Source organism: Bactrocera dorsalis, chromosome 2 (assembly GCF_023373825.1).
Source record: "Bactrocera dorsalis isolate Fly_Bdor chromosome 2, ASM2337382v1, whole genome shotgun sequence".
Lineage (NCBI taxonomy): Eukaryota > Metazoa > Arthropoda > Insecta > Diptera > Tephritidae > Bactrocera > Bactrocera dorsalis.
The window spans coordinates 100,121,019-100,139,722 of NC_064304.1; the positions used below are offsets into that span (position 1 = coordinate 100,121,019).

At 35.9% G+C, this 18,704-nt stretch overlaps 2 protein-coding genes across 3 annotated transcripts in view; both read left to right on the forward strand.

Annotated features, from left to right (window-relative positions):
- The first annotated feature begins 602 nt into the window (after positions 1–602).
- LOC105226083 (solute carrier family 35 member B1 homolog) lies at positions 603–2,204 on the forward strand. Its single transcript, XM_011204850.4, has 3 exons — positions 603–984; positions 1,047–1,511; positions 1,571–2,204. The coding sequence occupies exons 1-3, from the start codon at positions 780–782 to the stop codon at positions 1,921–1,923; spliced, it is 1,023 nt and encodes a 340-aa protein (XP_011203152.2). The 5' UTR covers positions 603–779; the 3' UTR covers positions 1,924–2,204.
- Positions 2,205–3,039: 835 nt separating this feature from the next.
- Positions 3,040–18,704, forward strand: part of LOC105226082 (5'-AMP-activated protein kinase subunit gamma-1) — a 197,758-nt gene continuing 182,093 nt past the window's right edge. The window contains exons 1-2 of one of the 2 annotated variants that reach the window (XM_049447288.1): positions 3,040–3,247; positions 13,502–13,771. The gene's annotated coding sequence lies outside the window, so the exon portion shown is untranslated. Of the gene's footprint in view, positions 3,248–13,385; positions 13,772–18,704 lie in introns of those variants that run through there. The other variant, XM_049447289.1, reaches the window with a different exon arrangement.

Below are 18,704 nucleotides of genomic sequence, written 5' to 3' on the forward strand. Positions count from 1 at the left end.
CTTACCATTATAAGTTGAGAAAGTCAATACATACAGTAACGTAAAAATTATGGCGATGGATAAAACAAAAAACTTTTTTAATAATTTATTTTAAAAGTGTGCTATTTTTCTGTCCATGACTGTATATACAGACCGAGATCGTTATTTGACTCAGTATGTCATGCTGATCATTTATATATGCACTTTTAAGGTCACCGATGTGTCCTTCTGCAAACTTCGTGTCAATTTTAATTTACCCTCCAGTCCAATTGATTTGTAGAAACTCAACCCCAACAACAACACAAACAAAGTGATATATAAATAGTACGTTGTAATTCTTTCATTCAGGTGCCACAGAGCTACCGACATCTACCTCAAGCACCATAGAACGTATATCATATAACAGAGAACGTTTAATATAAACGTTCTCTGTCTATATTAAACGTTCTCTGCATATAATTTACGTTCTCTAAACATACCGTAGAATTTATTTCATACAAAGAGCGAATATCACATTCAAACAGTAGCAGTCCGGTAAATAACATTTCCCATCACATTCAACAGCGCTGTGGCAACACCATGCATTAACCAAAGCAGCTGATTTTGACATTCGCATAAATTGACGTAGCGTCTTTTGCCGAACGCAGGAGTAAAAGTTTTTAAAAAACTTCTGACGTGTGCATCAAAAGTAAAAGAGATCATTGGTCCCAAAAAAACCTTAGTAGATTCTATACTAATTGCGAACAGAGTATACGATATTTTACTGAAGTCAGCAAGCGAGCAGAACAAAGAAAAAAACAATGAAAATACCAGAAAAGAGTAGTTTTCTTGTGTACTCATTGAGTATTTTCTTTTGCTACTTTCTATTCGGAATTGTGCAGGAGAAAATCACACGGGGCCGTTATGGTAATGAACCCAATGAAGATGGCAAAGTAGGTGAGCGGTTCACATATGTTCTGGCCTTAGTGTGGGTGCAATGTTTTTGCAATTTCATTTTTGCCAAAGGTAAGAAATACGCTATAGAATAAATTACATTACAGTCGTTATTTAATTGATTTTTCTCAAAGGTATGTTATGGGCCAAAAAAACAAAAAAAGAGGATCAAACACACTCGGGCTACTATGCTGTCTGTGCGCTCACCTATTTATTAGCTATGATATCGTCTAACATGGCACTGCGTTGGGTGCCGTACCCAACACAGGTGGTAGGAAAATCAGCCAAACCGATTCCAGTAATGATATTAGGTGTTTTAATTGGGCGCAAATCCTATTCCTGGGTGCGTTACGCTTGTGTTATAACTATAGTTGTTGGTGTAGTGCTCTTTATGTATAAAGAAAGCCAAATTGCACATTTACCAAAAGAAACTACGGGTTTGGGAGAACTTCTGCTTTTTCTGAGTTTGGCTATGGATGGATTGACCGGTGCAGTGCAGGAAAGAATGCGTGCATCGAGCGCACCATCTGGACAGCAAATGATGTTTGCTATGAATTTTTGGAGCACCATTATGCTAAGTTTTGCTACAATTTTGACAGGTAAGTTCAGTTGTAAGACCAGGTAAAGACGGTAAATAAAAAAACTATTTCTCATATAGGTGAAGCTAAGGAATTTGTCCATTTCGCTACACGTCATCCTGAACTGTGGAGCCATTTAGCAATGCTTGCATTGTGTGGTGCTATAGGTCAATTATTTATCTTTCTTATGGTTGCCAAATTCGGACCACTCGCCTGTTCTGTGGTGACGACAACACGTAAATTCTTCACCGTGTTATGTTCGGTACTATTCTTTGGCAATGTGTTGATACCGCGACAGTGGTTCGGAGCAGTGTTGGTATTTGCAGCGCTGTTCTTTGATATGTTCTATGGCAAGGGAAATGAGAAGAAAACTGCAGCTGCAAAGAAAGCTGAAGGAGATCTTGCGGATGACAAGAAAAAGTTGATATCATAGGATTTAGATGAAATAGTTTAGATTATATAAAATTTTATATATTATTTTTAAATTACTAGATATATCAATGATATATTTAAACATTTAGCAGGAAACTTCCAATTTTAAAATAATAGTGTTAACGCTGTATAAAGTGTAATTCCAATTAAGTTTGGTCTCACTACTTTCTCTTTTTTTTTGAAGGTAGTAATATATTTTTTGTACAAATAAAATAGGAAAAAATATATAAGAATTTATTTTTAAACACTAAATAAATTATTATTGCTAAATTTTGTATATAACTCATTTCGCATTTCTAACTAACCTCCAATTTCGAATATTCGTAAAACTAGAAACATTGCAAACTCTATATCGCTTTCCCGGCAGACAAGTCTATGCAGTTGGATTCAGATTTGCATCTGGTCAAATGGTCTTACGTTGAACCAACGGTTTGTGGCGAAAAGATTTACGCTGCCAAAATAATAACACGTCCATATAACGTTTGTTGGAATATTGTTAAAGGGGATTAATACATTTTAGTTACGGCTGAGGATGTTGAACATAAAATATAACTTACCTATCACTAATCCCGAGCATAAATGCACATCTCTAACTCTCACTTTTTTTTCAAAAATAAACTAGTTGAATGAAAAAATTGAATGTTTATATAGTTTAAAAAAACAGTGTGTTAAACACGGAAGAAATATGAATGCACTAGACTTGTTAAAAAATGTATATAATCAAAGTCTTTAATTTTTTCTAATGCTGCGGAAGCGCGCGTTTTGTCGCTTATTTTAATTGTGAACTGTCAGTTTGAATTTCACTGTCCTTCTATTCCTCCATATGTATATGAGAGAATATAAATTTATTTATACATATATACATTATGTTTCCACGTTCTCTGCGCATATCCCAACCGCCCGTCAACAGAGAGTATGACTTTCCAACTTCTCTGTTTTATTCTTCCACTTATGCTCTGGTGTAGTATAATCAACGTTCTCTGCTGGTTCTCTGGCCGTATATAAAACGGATAACAGGAAGTGATTTAAACAGTAAATAATATATCATTCACAATAGACGCAAAACTACACACAAAATAGTGAATGAACAGTTTTCCTTTGACATTTCGCCAGTTGAGTGCAAGCAGAAAAGCACCTTTGCCGTCATATTCACATAAATATTTATACCGTAGTGTGTGCGTGTGTGCAATAGCCTTACAACAGAAAAAATCCTATAGTTTTTAAAAAATTGCAAACGAACGTCTTGTGTAAAAATAATAAAACATATATTTGCTAAATGAAAATAAATGAAAACGAGTACACAACAGCGCATGTGATGTAGTGAAGTAGGTGATTATTGCAAATGAAATAAAATGAAAAGAAAAGTTTAGCGAAGATGCCAATACATTAATGGCGATAAGAAGAAAAGAGGCTGAAGCTTGGGCTGAGGCTGCGAATTGAATAACGATGTGTATGCGTGTGTGCTTGTATGTCTATACATACATACATATGTGCATAGAGTGTGTTTGCCTGACCTGCTTGTGGCCGCCACTCGCTCCAATAGGCCGACCAGTGAGCAATTGGTGCTACAACGGTTTGTCAGTTGTACGGTGGAAAATCATTACATTTAGTGCCGGTTTTTAAGTGATTCGTACATTTGACTTGTGGTTGAAGATTATACGCGTCAATTCAGCACTACAAAAAAGTGTATAGTTTTAAAATCTGTATTGTGTAAATAATATTTGCAGTTCAGCAACTAAATAAATACATTTTATTTGCTATACGCTCTTTAATTAGCGTTAAGTAGCAAAGCGCAGCGCCGTCTTTACGCCCCTCCAGGGGCTTTTGGTTAATTATCACCATCAGAACAAAGGCATGAATGTGACAATTAATAACAAAAAATAAAAAAGTAAATATGTATGTCATGTATGTAGAAAAATAAGGCAGCCAGCAACGATAGTGTCAGCACTTTTGGCATGCTGGTAGAAAAAGTCGTTACTTTACTTGTTGTTGCTGTTATAAGGCTGTCACTACGCCGACCGTTGTCTGTCAAATGCGTTGACATCTCTTTAACATTTTTGCACGCAGTTACATACATTTCCTTGAGCTAGTAGAGAATACTGCAGGCAGAGGAAGTTAATTTGTGCAAGCACAAGTATGTGTATGCATGTTTGTGCTCATGCAAACATAACCGGCGAGTGCCGAACGTTAATATCGTTTACCGGCTAGCTTCCGCAAACAAACGATTGTTATTGTTTGTGCGCTGTTACAGCATTTAAACGAGTTGTTGAAATTGAATTTGATAAATGCGCGTGTAAATTTTGTGAAAACTATTTCAAGTGCAACTAAAATATAATTTATGTGCTTACAAATGTACATGTATAAAATACGAGTAAAACCCATACCATACATTTTGACAATGTTTAGTCAGTAGTAGAGATTAATGCGACTAAAATAAGCTGCAGGAAATGCCATCAAGTTGAGTGTTCCCCTAACTTAACTTTTATAAACAACTAGTATATATAGTGATGTGATATGATTGTTCATCTGACAAATTATAGCGAATTGTTTGTATTGCTGTCATGCAAAAATCAATAATCTATGTATTTTTACAAAAAATAAAATATTTTTCTACACAGTACGGTGGTATATAAAGAAACGTGAATAATATTAACCGTGCAAAAGAATATCTGCGTGTTCGTTTCGCCCGCTTATCACTACGCTTACAATAATAAAAGCCTCACACTTGTTGTCGACCATAAAAGCGAATATTATAATTTATTATTGATAATTTATTACATATCGACGCGATTAAAATTAGCGAAAGCAGCAATGTCATTTTTGTGTTTTCTTACATACATATATCAATACATATTACACATGTATGTATGTATGTATTTCAGCGAGTACTTGTATTAGCGCTTGCATTTTCTTTGTCAGGGTGTTCAGCTGTTATGTTTATCAGCAAATATAATCAATAGGTTCACCCGCTGGGGTATTTCATAGAAAGTGATAAGTTCGATTTTTCGGTGAAACTAATACCTAGATTTCAATGGCATGCCGCATGTCTATTTTCGAGCGCTAAATATTATTATTAATAGCATGGATAAAGTGTTTATGCAGTCTATAAAATTTCTAGCTGATAAAAAGTGACACAATTAAGTTGTTCTCTAGTGCGGTGAGAATGCACGAATTTTTGTTATTAATACAGTGTTTACTTTTTTGCTGATTACAAAGGCTTGGGCATGATTATATTTTGATTGTCAGCAAAATTTTTTCTCAATTAAAGTTTTTTAAGTGAATTTTGTTTTTAATTTTTGTTAAAAAAATTCATTAAAATTAAAATTTGTAACGTTTTTGCTTTTCAACATTTTATAAAAGTTATAACATAATTTGTCTTTCAACTTGTTTATGTAAGAACAATAGCCAACGACTCGCGTGGCATACCGCGGTGAAGGCAGTGCGATGTGCGATAGTGATAATGGTCGCTAGCGTGAAAATTTGTCTTCCCTCACTTTCATTGCGACATCGCTCGAAATCCATTTAATGTTTAAATAACAAAGCAGAACCGTCAAGCACAGTCGCTAGCAAATGTACTAAAAATAGTCAAAGCAAATAATAAAAAATTAAATGCCAAAAAAAAACGTTAACATCGGCTGCACCAAAGCAATAATACCCTTTCATGTGCTTTTCTCTGATCGGCCAGTTTGTATGACAGCTATAGGCTATTATTGTCCGAACTAAATAATTTGGTCGGAGATCGTAGTGTTGCCTCGAATAATAATACATGTAAATTTTTTGTGAATACATTTTGTGAAAAAAAATTCTATACAAGTGCTTGATTTGGACAGTTTTATGCTATAGTGGTCTGATCTAAATATTTTGCTTTGAGATTATATTGTTGTCTTAAACTATAATTCATGCCAACTTTTTTAAAAAAGTCAAATTTGTGGTCCGATATAGGCAGCTTTGGTAGAGAAAAGATTATGTTCAAAAATTCAGAATGTTATCTCAATACCTGAGCGTCTAGTTTTCGTAGATACCGACGGTCAGACGGAAAGGCAAATCAACATTTGCTAGATCGTTTCAACACGTCAGGCTGATTATTTATATATTTACTTTTTTGGTTTCTGACGTTTCGTGCTGGGTGTTACAAACTTCGTGCCAAACTTAATATAACCTGTTTAGGGTATAACAAAACAAAAAGCGAGTAAACGATTGTTTTATGGCAATGTTGTGCCATTTGAGTAAAAAGCGCGCACGCTTCAATTTTATTTGAGATAAATAGACGTAATTGATTTTAAAGTAAGTTAAAAAAAGCCTACAACTAGTAAAACATACGCTATTGAAAATCGAATGAAAATAACAAAATCTCAAAAAAAAAAACGAATAAGAATACCTAAATTAAAAAAAAATTAAAAAATCAAATGAAAATAACAAAATCTCGAAAAATTAAAAAAAATCGAATCAAAATAAAAAAAATTAAAAAAAAAGTAAAAACTCAAATCAAAATAACAAAATCTCAAAAAAAGTAAACGAAGAGAAAAAAGCTGGCATGCCAAACTTTTTGTGCTTTAATGTGTTTGTAAGACTGCATATGTAAATGCTTGTGCAAGTGCTTGTGCAAGTGCTTGCGCTAAATACTGCAAGTGTTATGCCGCTTGTCTTAGACCCCCCAATGGCACAGACAACTTGTAAATGTGCAAATTCAAGACACTTTTCAAAGTAATAATAATTTTTTGCGCAATTGTTTGTCTAACGCACGACACAATTTTTCGTTCAATTAAAATTTTTTATTTGCTTGCGATGATTCTCTCCTGTCAGCGTTTTCGCTATGATGTCATTGGTCACATGCGGCCATACTAGGAGCAAATATCAACAGCGTCAGCACTACATACTTGGCACGCCCACCATTTGCTCGCGCTATAAATACACAAAATAATTAAAGTAAAGACGAACTAAAAACGAAAACAAATAAGCGCTGAAAGTCAAAATGTGCGTCAAGCGACTTTAGGGCAAAACAAAAAATTACTTGAAGCTGTCGTTAGCTTAGTTAGCAGCTGGGAAATGAAAAAATCAATAAATACCCAATTTAACATAGAAATTTCACTTTTATTGCGATTAGCTGTCATGAATTTATGTTTCACTTGAAATGTCAAAATTTAAAGAAAACTGTGAATTTGGAAAATATTTGCATTTTAACGAGATTTTCCTTTTAATTTTATTGACAGCCGGTGTGCATCAATTTCAATAAAAATTAATTGAAATGAATTGAACAATTCGTTCGAGGCGAATGTGTAAACACGCAATACATTTGTATATATATATACATATATAGATGCATATAGTATATGATGATGACCAACATGGCAGTCATGAATTGAATGGGGCCACATGTAGATTAGCAGGCACACAGACTCATTAAAAGCTTGAGGGCCACTTGGCCGACTGATGTATTGATAGATTGCAATGCTGCGTGTGCGAAGGCCAGAGCGGCCAAAATGCAAAGTACAAAATTATGAGTAAAAAATAATATTTTAAAAAGTAATGGGCAAAAAAAAATACACAGACATGCGAGATTGAATATTCGCTGAATTAACGCAATAATTAATATTGACGCATTCATGACATTTCACACATATGCACACATACATACATACATACATGCATACATATCTTATGATAAAATGCAATGTAAGCCGGCAGTCATGCAACACGCTGGCCTGGCTTGCTGCCTACAGCGATGACTCACCTGCCACACGAGCACGGCTGTGTTAATAAACAAACTCAGCGCTCACCACTCACGCCTCGCTTTGCATGCGCAACCCTTTCGTTTTCGCGCAAAAAATATGCAAGCGTTTGTGAAATTCCTGAAATTAACGCCGTGACTAATATTTGCCGCAATCGCGCGCTGGTGATCTCAACCTGCAGTAATTAATGGAATTACTATCTGCATTTTTATTGCCATCACCAAAAATGCACATAAAAATATTACAACATTTTGCGATATAACCAAATGCAGCGCAGCAATGTTGCATTAATTGCATTCTTTCGTCGTCAACGTGCAGCCAACATCAACAACAACAACTATGCCACACATTCAACTTGCTGTGGGGCGCGCCAACCACTCACCCACCACCCACCCTGCGGTTCAACCCTCAGGCGTGCTCACGTGTTTTATAACACACCAACACACATACACACATATGTATACACATACACGCTTATGCACATAGAGTTCATCGCTGATTGTCCGCAGCCAACAGCCAATGAGTCAAACCACAACACTACGCTCTATTTTGGTTATCTTGGTCGAACTTGTTTTTGCATTTTCGTTTTTATTATTGTTATTTATTTTCCACTTGCTTGGACGGCTTGGCTGCCTTGCGCACATGCTTTGTTTTTGCGTCATTGTGCTGTTATGCTCTCTTCACATATGTATGTATATCTCTCGCTGCTCTCTCTTTCTCTCCATACACTTTAACAAAATTTTACCGTTAGGTGACTGTTGTTGAGCATACTTTAAGGCTTTATCAGTTATGCTGCATTCTTGAAAGGTAAAGATGAGTGTTGGAAATTGGGCGAAGCGTTATTATTTGAAGACTTCTTATAAGCTATAGCATATTCCATTTTTTTCATAGTTCCATTTTGTTTGATACTCTTGATTTTGATTATTTTTGAAAAATTGTTTACAAATTCCAAAATTTATGTCGAGGAAAATTGCATCACCGCAAGGAATATATCTCTATACAGTTACCAGGCGGATTTGAGAGCACTAAAATCTCTTAGCGTTCCGTCAAAGTTAGTAAAAGAATCCCATAGTGGATCTAACATCACATTTCACGATAAACCTGTAATGTGTTCCAGGACATAGTGATATCCCAGGAAACTGTGAAGCAGATGTAGTAAGCAGAAGAGGTACCTCCCTACAATTAGACTCCATATTAAGGGGATATATTTATGCCACTTGCTACTTGCAGATATCTAATCGACAAATATGTTATAAATTTAACTGAGTCTCGGTGGAATCAGTCCCTGACTTGCTCAACAAGCAGGTAATCATGACATGAATGGACTATGGGACGCACCGACTGAATGTTAAAATTTAAAAGGAGTCATATAAGAACTCTAGTAGGAGTACTAACAGGTCACTGTCTAATAAGCAGACACGCCTGTAGACTAGGAACGACTATTGTAGAAGCTGTCAGGAGTTAAAAGAAGAGAAGTCTATTAAACATCTTCTTGCGATTGTAAGACTCTATATAGAAAAAGAAACACAACAATCGGTCGAAGGCTTCTTGACAACGTTTCGGTGGTTGCTCAGATAAAACTTTTAACGCTAATGAACTTCAACAGAACCAACACGGCTTGGTTCAGAGAGAAGAGCCAGTAGAGTGAGGAGACTTTAGTTCCGGTGATATCACAATGAGGCTCTTAAAGGCATAGGTGCATCGTGAGACTGCCATTCTACCGACCTACCTACCCAGATCATATAATTGTGCTATAGTCTCGTGAAATATGACTTGAGAGTTGTAAGCCTTCACTTAGTATAGTTTAGTATCGTGTCCACCTTAGTTACAATCTTGGCCGAAGCAAGAACAGAAACTATAAAAAAGTTTTCGCTAGAGGTCACTTCTAGAAAGACAAAGCCAAAATTGAATTATGAAGAGCAAAAAGCTAAGCAAATAAAAAATAAATAATAAAAAAAAAACTTAACTAACCGTTCTACATAGCGTATACGTAATCGCCAAACACGTGCATCTTTTCCCGGTCACGCATACGCAGCGTACAACGAAGGGAAATTCTATAATTTTATTTTCCTTTACTGTCACTACAGTAAAAACGCATATTGTAACGTCAACGTGAAAATGCAGAAATTCGTGAAATGTCGAAATGTAAATGAACTCAAGTGTTTATTTTTAATCATTTGGCAAAGTGAAACAGATGAAACGAGAGCAAGAACATGCGCACGAGAGAGCAAGCGCGTAAAATTAAGATAAAGCCGACAAATGCAAAGTATAGGTTAGCATGCGATGAAGAGGCAGCGAGAGAGATAGAGAGATAGGGGGAGAGAGAGAGTGTGACAAGTAGAGAGCATAAGGCTTGGAGAGCACAGCAAGTAAAAGTCTAGGCATTTTCACATGCTTAACCGAAGAGCTAAACATTATCTGCGAACGCTAATGTACGGCAGCTGTTCAAAGTCAGCACACAGCAGCTAGACAAAAAGTTATTCGTGCAAAAATAAAAGTCAAAATAAAAAGTATTTTTGCAAAACAAAAAATTTTGGACAGTGAACGCGCTGAAAATTTGTGAAATTTTCCGTGCAGTGTGACTAATGCGCACAGTTCGGCCGAAATTTTTGGGCCATTACGTATAGTTAACGGTTAACTGTTAGTGAGCGTGTTTTCAGAAGCGAAATGAAAAATTTTCAGCCGAACGAATGCTTATGAAATCTACAAGTTAAAGTGAAAGTGCATGTCAGAAACGTTGGAACTCGGCAGAAGATTGCATAAATCGTATGCAGAAAGTTTGTGTTTTCATTTCTGCACAGAAGTGACAAGTTTGATTACCAAACACTTGCCTGCGGCCGACTTCAGGTGTGTGTGTGTTAGTGTGTGCGTGCACGGGCTGTTAAGGGCGCATGGTGGAGAGCCTGCGTTGCGTTGCAGTTAGTTTCCGGTGCTGCACTGTACCAGCAACGGCTGCAATCGCAGCAGCAACAGCAGCAGTGTGGCGTCGTAGTATGGCACGGCGTGTGTCGGAAATTTTGAACAACTTAAGCTTTGCTGGCAACTCGGTAAACAAAACGCCGCAACGCAACGCAGCGTAGTTAACACAACGAAACCCAAGACAAAATCAATAGTCGCAGCAGCTGCCAAATGGCAACAGTGTTGGTGGCGAAATTGCATGCCGAGTGTGTGTTTTTAATAGGCTTTTGCCTGCAGAGCGCAAGAAAACTCGCGAAAATTCTGAAGTGTTGTCACGAAAACGCTTTGTAAATTGCAAATGAGAAGCAAATAAGCAAAATTGGTTTTGTGAAATATCTACTAAGTGATTAGGACGTGAAAAAGTTAGAAATTTTTTAGATTTACCAAAGAAAAAATTCGTTCATGTGTTATTTTTTCCCAGATACAGTGGTGCAAAATTAATCTTTAGTTGTTAAGTCGCGTAAAGCGAGCAGAAAATAAAGTGGAAAAAACCAAAGTTAAAAATTTTGAGGGAAAAAAATTTATTAATTACTAATGTTGAGCAGACATCTATTGACAAAATACGAAACTACTTTTTCGACTACTCAATTTATAGTACATATGCCAAAAAAAAAATTATTAGAAATATCTTAACAGTGTGTCTAGTAAAGAGAGTTAAAAAGGAAAAAAATAAGTTAAAATTTTAATTTACAAAATACAGAGTCTACCAACAAGTACGATGTGATATTAAAATTAAACAAAATATTGCAATTTAGTCAAAATGTTGTTTTTTGTTTTGCAGATAATTTTGTGGCACTTATGATTAGAACAAAATGTCGGCTAAATAGCCACCACAGCACCGTTTCCATATCTCCACGAGTTTACGCCAATTTTTGATAACCCAGTGCAGCAGCTCGGCTGGAATTTCGAACACATTGAATGTTGTCTTCGAGCTCTTCGAGCGTTGCAGGTTAGGTTAGGTTAGGTTAAATGGCTCATCGAAGATCGTACGTGACGGCTATATGTAGAAGAAAAGTAGAACTCCTATGCTCGAACTTATAAATTAGCAAACGGTTTAGTAGCCAATACAAATTTGCACAGGCGTTTAATTTTCATTCTCACCAGTTTGGTGGGATGTCTGAATGTATTCGTTCTCACATGTTCAAGTCTTGACCTCCCGGACGCAGGGCTGTCAAGAAATAAGTGTTTAGTTGTTTCCACCTCATCTTCTTCCATACGGCTACTACAGATGGCGTCTGGTAGGATTCACAGCCTTACTGTGTAGACGCCAAGAGGTTAATGGCCCGTTAAAAGCCCTAAAACTGGGGAGAGACCAGCCTCACTGAGGGACAAAGAGATCAATAGATCGCGTTCGAATTTGAGCCAAAAGGCTTTTGAGACCTCCCTCACTGTAGCCCAGCATTGACCCAGCTTCAACGAAGCCCAGCTAAATAGTAGTAGAAGATAAAAGGATAAGGGATCACCGAACCTCTCCCATTCTACTGATAGCGATTCTAGGGGGCCTTTTCTTGCTAGCTCATCAGCTTTACATTTTCCTACGATTCCGCTGTGGCCTGGCACCCATACCAGTCTTATCAGTAAGGCACTCTATGCTATTCATAGCGAGGTTAGGCACTCATGAGGGTTTTGAATTAGCGCCAATTTCTTTTATGTGGGAAATGGTCTTCATCTGAGAATGAAAAACGAAAACAAGAGTGAAGACCGTGAATTTGCGTAATGATCTTAGGTCATTTCAAAACAATACTGGACATACTGACAAAATTTTAAACAAGTTCGTAAACAAACATGGCCGCCACGAGCTGTCAAAATCAAGTCATCAAGCGGAATTGTCCGCATAGATTTTACATATTTTTACAGGAAAAAGTCTAACGGTGTGATATAAAACGATCTTGGTAGCCAATCTGTTCACCTAAATGTTCTCTCAATATATCCATTGATTAATGCCATGTGTGGGAAAAGGCCCCATCTTGTTGAACCTTGCCGATATCACGAGCTTCAATTTCAGGCATTCTCTTTAGGTTGCTCTTCATCTTAAAAGGCATCAATTTTGTTTTTTTACATACTCATTGAGCCAGAAATTGACTTCATCACTGAACAAAATTTGGTTCAAAAACGTCGGAACTTCTTTGGAACTTTTCTAGAGCTCTTAGAGCAAAGCGATGTCGCTTGGGAAGGTCGAGCGCGTTCAGTTCTTGCACAAGCTGTATTTCATTCTAGAAAGAATATATTTTAAACTAATTTTTGTTATTTTGTTCTATCAAAAATTCATCGTATGCTATCAATCGGCTCATTTTAGATATGTATAAGTATATATTTTTTGGCAGTGTGATTTTGTTGTTCGTACCCTAAATATAGTCAGTTACCCATGACATGTTGAATAACGTCTAGTTGAGTATATAAAGATCTTTGTACAGGAAACAACAGTTCGTGATCGCATAAAAGTCGGAAGTGATGTAAAACTGGCGGAATTCTGATCTTAATATCAATACAAATGTTTTTGCTATATTTTATTATTAGCTTGCGCTAGAGCAGAAGTCAACACTGATACAATGATAACAACTTTTCGACAATTTGCTCTTTAACTGAGTTGATAAAATTTCTGAATAATTAAAAACAGAATTCAAATAATTTTTCAGTATAAAAAATTAAACCAAAATTCTTTCAGAATACTTTAATAATATGTTATTTGCTTTTATAGCCAGTTAAAGGCTTATGGTGCATAATACTCACTAAAAAATTCTTAAAAACCATTATTTGACTAAAGAGTCGTGTGCTGTTTCCCAAACGAAATTAAAATAATAAAAAAATTATGTGACAAATATTATAAACAAATTCATGTAGCAAATATTAGATTTATTAAAATTTAACTAATTTCTATACCATCTGCTGTAGCACCAAAAAAAAATCTGAATCTGAAACTGGAAATGAAAAATATCTGAAAATCAAAAGTGCAACTCAAAAGGAAAATAACCGTATGCAATATAAAGCGTAAATAACAGTACATACCGCGGCGCGTAAATTTCGCGCGTTGAAAAAGTATAAAAAACATTTAACCGCAGTAAAAGCTTAAAACCAACAAAAAACAGAAATTTTTTAATTGATTTACTTAGTGTACTGCGCCGCTGCCGCCGCCAATTGTGTGGCATTCAACAAATTGTAACGGTGAGTAGCTTCCTTAGTTTCCTTAGTAGTTTATAAATATACTGACATACATACATACAAATATCGCCTATTAATTTTATTATACATATAGAGGCCCATCACTCGGAGTGAATTTCTTGTGTTATCCATCGCTGCTGATAAGCTTGTAAATATTATGCCATAAATTAGAATTTTAAATGAGGCATCGAGTGTCGTAATAAACACACACATCAGGCAAATACTTCGGTTATATCTAAATGCATATATAAAATTTATATATACCCACACATACTTGTATATGTAACTACTTGTAAATATATATCATACTCAGTTTCCATATTACAGCCAAGTGTTTCAGTTTTTACACAGACAATAACTTTTAATGGTAATTTAAAATTAATTGAAATATTACTTTTATGATCAAATATCATATAATAACAATTAATTTTATGCGACTACAAAATTATCCAATTTTTAGTATATGCGAATATTGTATAGAATATCTAGTGGCAACACAGAAACAGGGTAAAGAGCCAATATTTGCATGTAAGTGTCGACAGCTTATAAAAACTGTTTTCACAAGTTTATTGTTATTGTGGAATTAAATATGAATATTTTGTTGCTTTGACAATTATGGAAACTTTTTGGATATTTTTTCAATTTTTTAAAAGAAAGAATATATCCACTTGCAAGTTAGAAACAACGTAAATTTTTTGAAAAGGCATTTCATTTATTAAATAAGTAAATACTACTGTGATCAAATTGAAGGGTGAATTTTGTCCGTTTTATCTCCACTTATGCCAACGAATTTTTTAGTCATCATAGCACTTGGAAAAATCCAACGCAGAAACTGTTGCTAGGATACCAAATTCAGACATAGCGGCTAAAGTCAGCTTCTCTTCATGCTGTCAAAAGCTGTTTTGAAATCGATCATTTGGGCCTTTCGAAAAACAACGTCGCGTTAACGTCTATGAAACAATGCTTTCCGACTACTGGGATGTCAGGAAACGTATTATTACACGCGATAAGTTTTAGATCTATGCTCACGACCCGGAAACAGACGATCAATCGGCCGAGTATCGTGGCAAAGATGAGCCAAAGCCGAAAGAACCGCGTCAAAGCAAGTCAAAATCAAGGTTATATTGAGAGTTCGATTATCGAAGTGTGGTGCACTCCGAATTTCTTTCGATCGGCCAACAAGAAATACTATTTGAGTGTTAAGAGCCATTTGCGCGGAGCTGTTCGTAAAAAGAGGGATAACTTTGAGGGGGTTGACATCGATTTTGAATAAATTAAGAATTTTAGAATCATGAACAAAGTCTTACTGCTTTTTGCTCATAGTGGTATATTTCTATGTGTCACTCTCTAGTACCAATTGAAAACATGGAATTTAAAAGAGATAGTCTTTCCTTGTCTACACACTCTTTACTCTAAAATCTAGCTTCATTATTTACTAAAATTCCAAATTCGTTTTTCATACAATCAACTTTTATATAATATCCGCAATAAGACTCCACTTGTCTGACTTTCCCTTAGAGGCTAATTTAAATTGTGCAAACTCTTTGATTAATTTTATTATATCATGTATGTATAAGGATGCTAATATTTCTAGTGCCTTAATTAGTAGGCTTTTACTTACGTCAATTCTAATGAATGCTTAACAGCAGAGAGAGCTCCATATGCACACCCACACACCTTTAAACGCTTTCTTCGCTATCTCGAAGCAGAAAACGCCAAACAAAAGACTTGTCCACACAGCACATCCTCTCATAGAATTTAACGAAACAAATTGAAAGGCTCGATACCAATTTTCTTACATATGTGTATGTATGTTTATTCTTGCGTGAGTGTTTTTATAGCCTCGAGCGGTGTGCCATGCAACCTTGAGTATGTCAAAAATATGTATAAAAATCAATTTTCGATAATTCTTTTTATGAATGAGGGTATATTGAGGGATATTCTATCCTTATTATATATGTATGTATGCATTAACTGTTATATGTTGCTTGGTGCCATCAAAAATCAATGGCTTAATATTTTTTGCGAAATCCTTCAATATGCTCACATGAAATTTCACCCTTTTTATTTCGATACTAAATATTATTTCTAAGAATTATTCCGATTGAAAAGTTCGTGCACAAACCTAATGTCTAAATCTGTTATCGCAATATATACAGTACTTGTCCAATAAATTACGAACGACAGCAAAAAAAAGAAAATATATATATATATATATGGCGACAAAATATTGAATATGATTCAATACAAAAATATAACAATTTAAGTTTAATGTATATAGCATATAAAAAGTAATTTTTTTCTAAAATAAGCCACATATTTATGTTTTTATTAATGATTAAAGTTAGAACTATTTTTTTCTTCGTTCGTAATTTATTGGACAAGTACTGTACATACATATTTTAATTTGTGTATGTGTACATTTTCCAGCGGCAAGCATATTGTGTGACGCTATGCGCTATTGATTTGCATTGATTGAACAGGGAATTACGGCTAGAAGGATAACCTTACTCAAAGTCCATATTAAGCAGCTCTTTGTCAGGCAGTCCGTAGAGAATTGTGCGGCAAGCGTGTGCAAAGGATTTTTATTAACTTGTTGCCTAACCACACGCAATCATTGAACCACATAGTAAAAAAATTCAAGTCAGAAATAGCTGTTATATTATAACTAGTTATTAACTGGTAACAAAGTAATGAATTCATTACAAAGTTTAAAGTTGCTATTGTGAATTTCATTTCACTTCTACATTGATAGAAAAAATAATAATTCAGCAATATTCATCAGTATTTGGCCAGCAATACGATGAAGAACAGTGTTGTTTTTGTGTGAGCTTTTGTTTGAAACTTGGAGGCGTTGTTCTACGAGGTTTGACAATTAAGTAATGAGACTGATTTTATTGCCGAGCTTGTGGTAAACCTGTGACCTTGAAATTCCCTTTCTCTTTTTCCGGCATCCCTCCAAAAGGATTCGTTCCACCGGGGAAAACTGTGAATCAAGTCTACTATTGCCAAGGACTCGAAAGATTGCGAAAACGAGTCAACAGGGTGCACCCAGACATCGCTCGTAACTGGATCATTCATCACGACAACGCGCTGTGCCACACCGCCCACAGCGTGTACCAGTATTTGGCCTCTAAAGGGATCGCCGTGTTGCAACAGCCGCCTTATTCGCCCGACATGTCACCCTGTGACTTTTTTTGTTTCCTAAAACAAAATCGGTGGTTAAAGGAACCCATTTTGAGTCGATTACGGACATCCAGGGGGCCGTGACGAGGGTACTCGCGGACATCCCAGTCGAAGCATTCCAGAAATGTTACAAATCATGGAAAACGCGCAGGAATCGCTGTATAGCTGCCAAAGGGGACTATTTTGAAGGGGATGGCAGAGTTGTAGAATAATTTTCAAATATACGGTTTTTATGGAATCAGTCTTTTCAAACAGTTTACGGCTTTCAGAGTTTCAAACTTACATAAAATGAAGGAAAGTAATTCAAGATTCGCATTTGTTCGTTGGATCACAAAATGATTCTTCTAAAAATTAGAACGAACCTTTGGATCCATGCCAAGTTTCCTGAAGAAAATTTCTCAAAATAAAGTTTCCCCTACAATTTCGATCAGACAGTTTGTTTGACAGCTTTTTGCTACAATAGTCCAATATGAGAGATTTCGATAAATGAGTAGCTTCTGGGGGAAAATTGACGTATGTAAAATTTATGATGGTTGACTAAATTGACTCAGCTACGAACGCTGATTTTTTATATAAATATATATTTTATTGGCTCTCTTTTTGGGTGTTGCAAATTTCGTTTTAAACCAAATATATACTTTAGACGGTACATTAGAACATAATTTAATTGAGGTTTGCACCGCGACCTAAGGTATATTGTATCCTCTCGTCCATCACACATGTATGTATATCCATAAAGACCGCGCACTATGATGAATTCCAACAGATCTAAACGGAGTTAGCTCTTCGAAATAATAGTACTTGGTCGAATAAAATCCGGGTAACGTAACGTAATGGTAACGTAGAACCGGTTGTTGTGGGAAATTCGCTTCCTCGCTGAACGGAACTTAACACTCTCCCCCACTAAATTCACAGCGACCATATTCACAAACTGACCGACGAAGTGCAGACTTGTAATTAATATTGCAGTCGGTGACGTTAAGATTCCGACTGTCAATAACCCTAATATTTTAGGTGTAACTTTCGAAAAGCCTCAAGTCGCTACCAGGCAGCACATGGGGAAAAGACAAAGAAACGTTGTTGCCAACATATAATACAAGGCATATGGTCGCCTGGATTCAGTGAAACGCAGACGAGGAAGCTGCAAACATGTCAGAACACTGCACTCCGGACTAATTCCTCTTGATATCTTCCTTCGAACACCTGCATATTGTGGATCGTATGCGCCAACCGCTTTGAACTAGTGTCTATATAGTATGTTGCTGTGCTCAGCAGTTTCCAGTTCAATATCACAAACCGGCAGTTTGCATGAAGAACCATGTTCATGTTGGATCATCACCTTCAAAAATCGTTTAATAAAATGCGGAATTCAATGTAGAACTAGTCCATAAGTCAATTATAACGAAATAGCTTGTAAAGTGGGATGCGCTAGTTTCAAAGACAGGAAATAGCTTGGACCTCCTTCCATTACTCCATTGTTGGGTCGCAGTGCTCGCATGCCATTTTCTACTTATAAAAACAAAAGACTAGTAAAAAATAAAAACGCGATATGCTTGGTTATCAGAAGTATGTACGAGTATAGTGCGCCATTGGTTGGGTTATATAACTTCTCCTGTCAATACAGCAACCAACGCATTGCTGCGCTGGCTGTGCGAGACAATCTGACTTTCAGCGAAATTATTACAACTTGTTTTTGTATGTTTGTTGCTTTCAGCACATTCACGGTCTTTCTAAACACAACGCAATACTA

Bases quoted from the DNA above. Each gene is read 5' to 3' on its own strand.
- LOC105226083 (XM_011204850.4), top strand. From the start codon at position 780: ATGAAAATACCAGAAAAGAGTAGTTTTCTTGTGTACTCATTGAGTATT. The intron at 985-1,046 runs GTAAGAAATACG...TTTTTCTCAAAG, and splicing joins CAATTTCATTTTTGCCAAAG to GTATGTTATGGGCCAAAAAA. The intron at 1,512-1,570 runs GTAAGTTCAGTT...TTTCTCATATAG, and splicing joins TTTTGCTACAATTTTGACAG to GTGAAGCTAAGGAATTTGTC.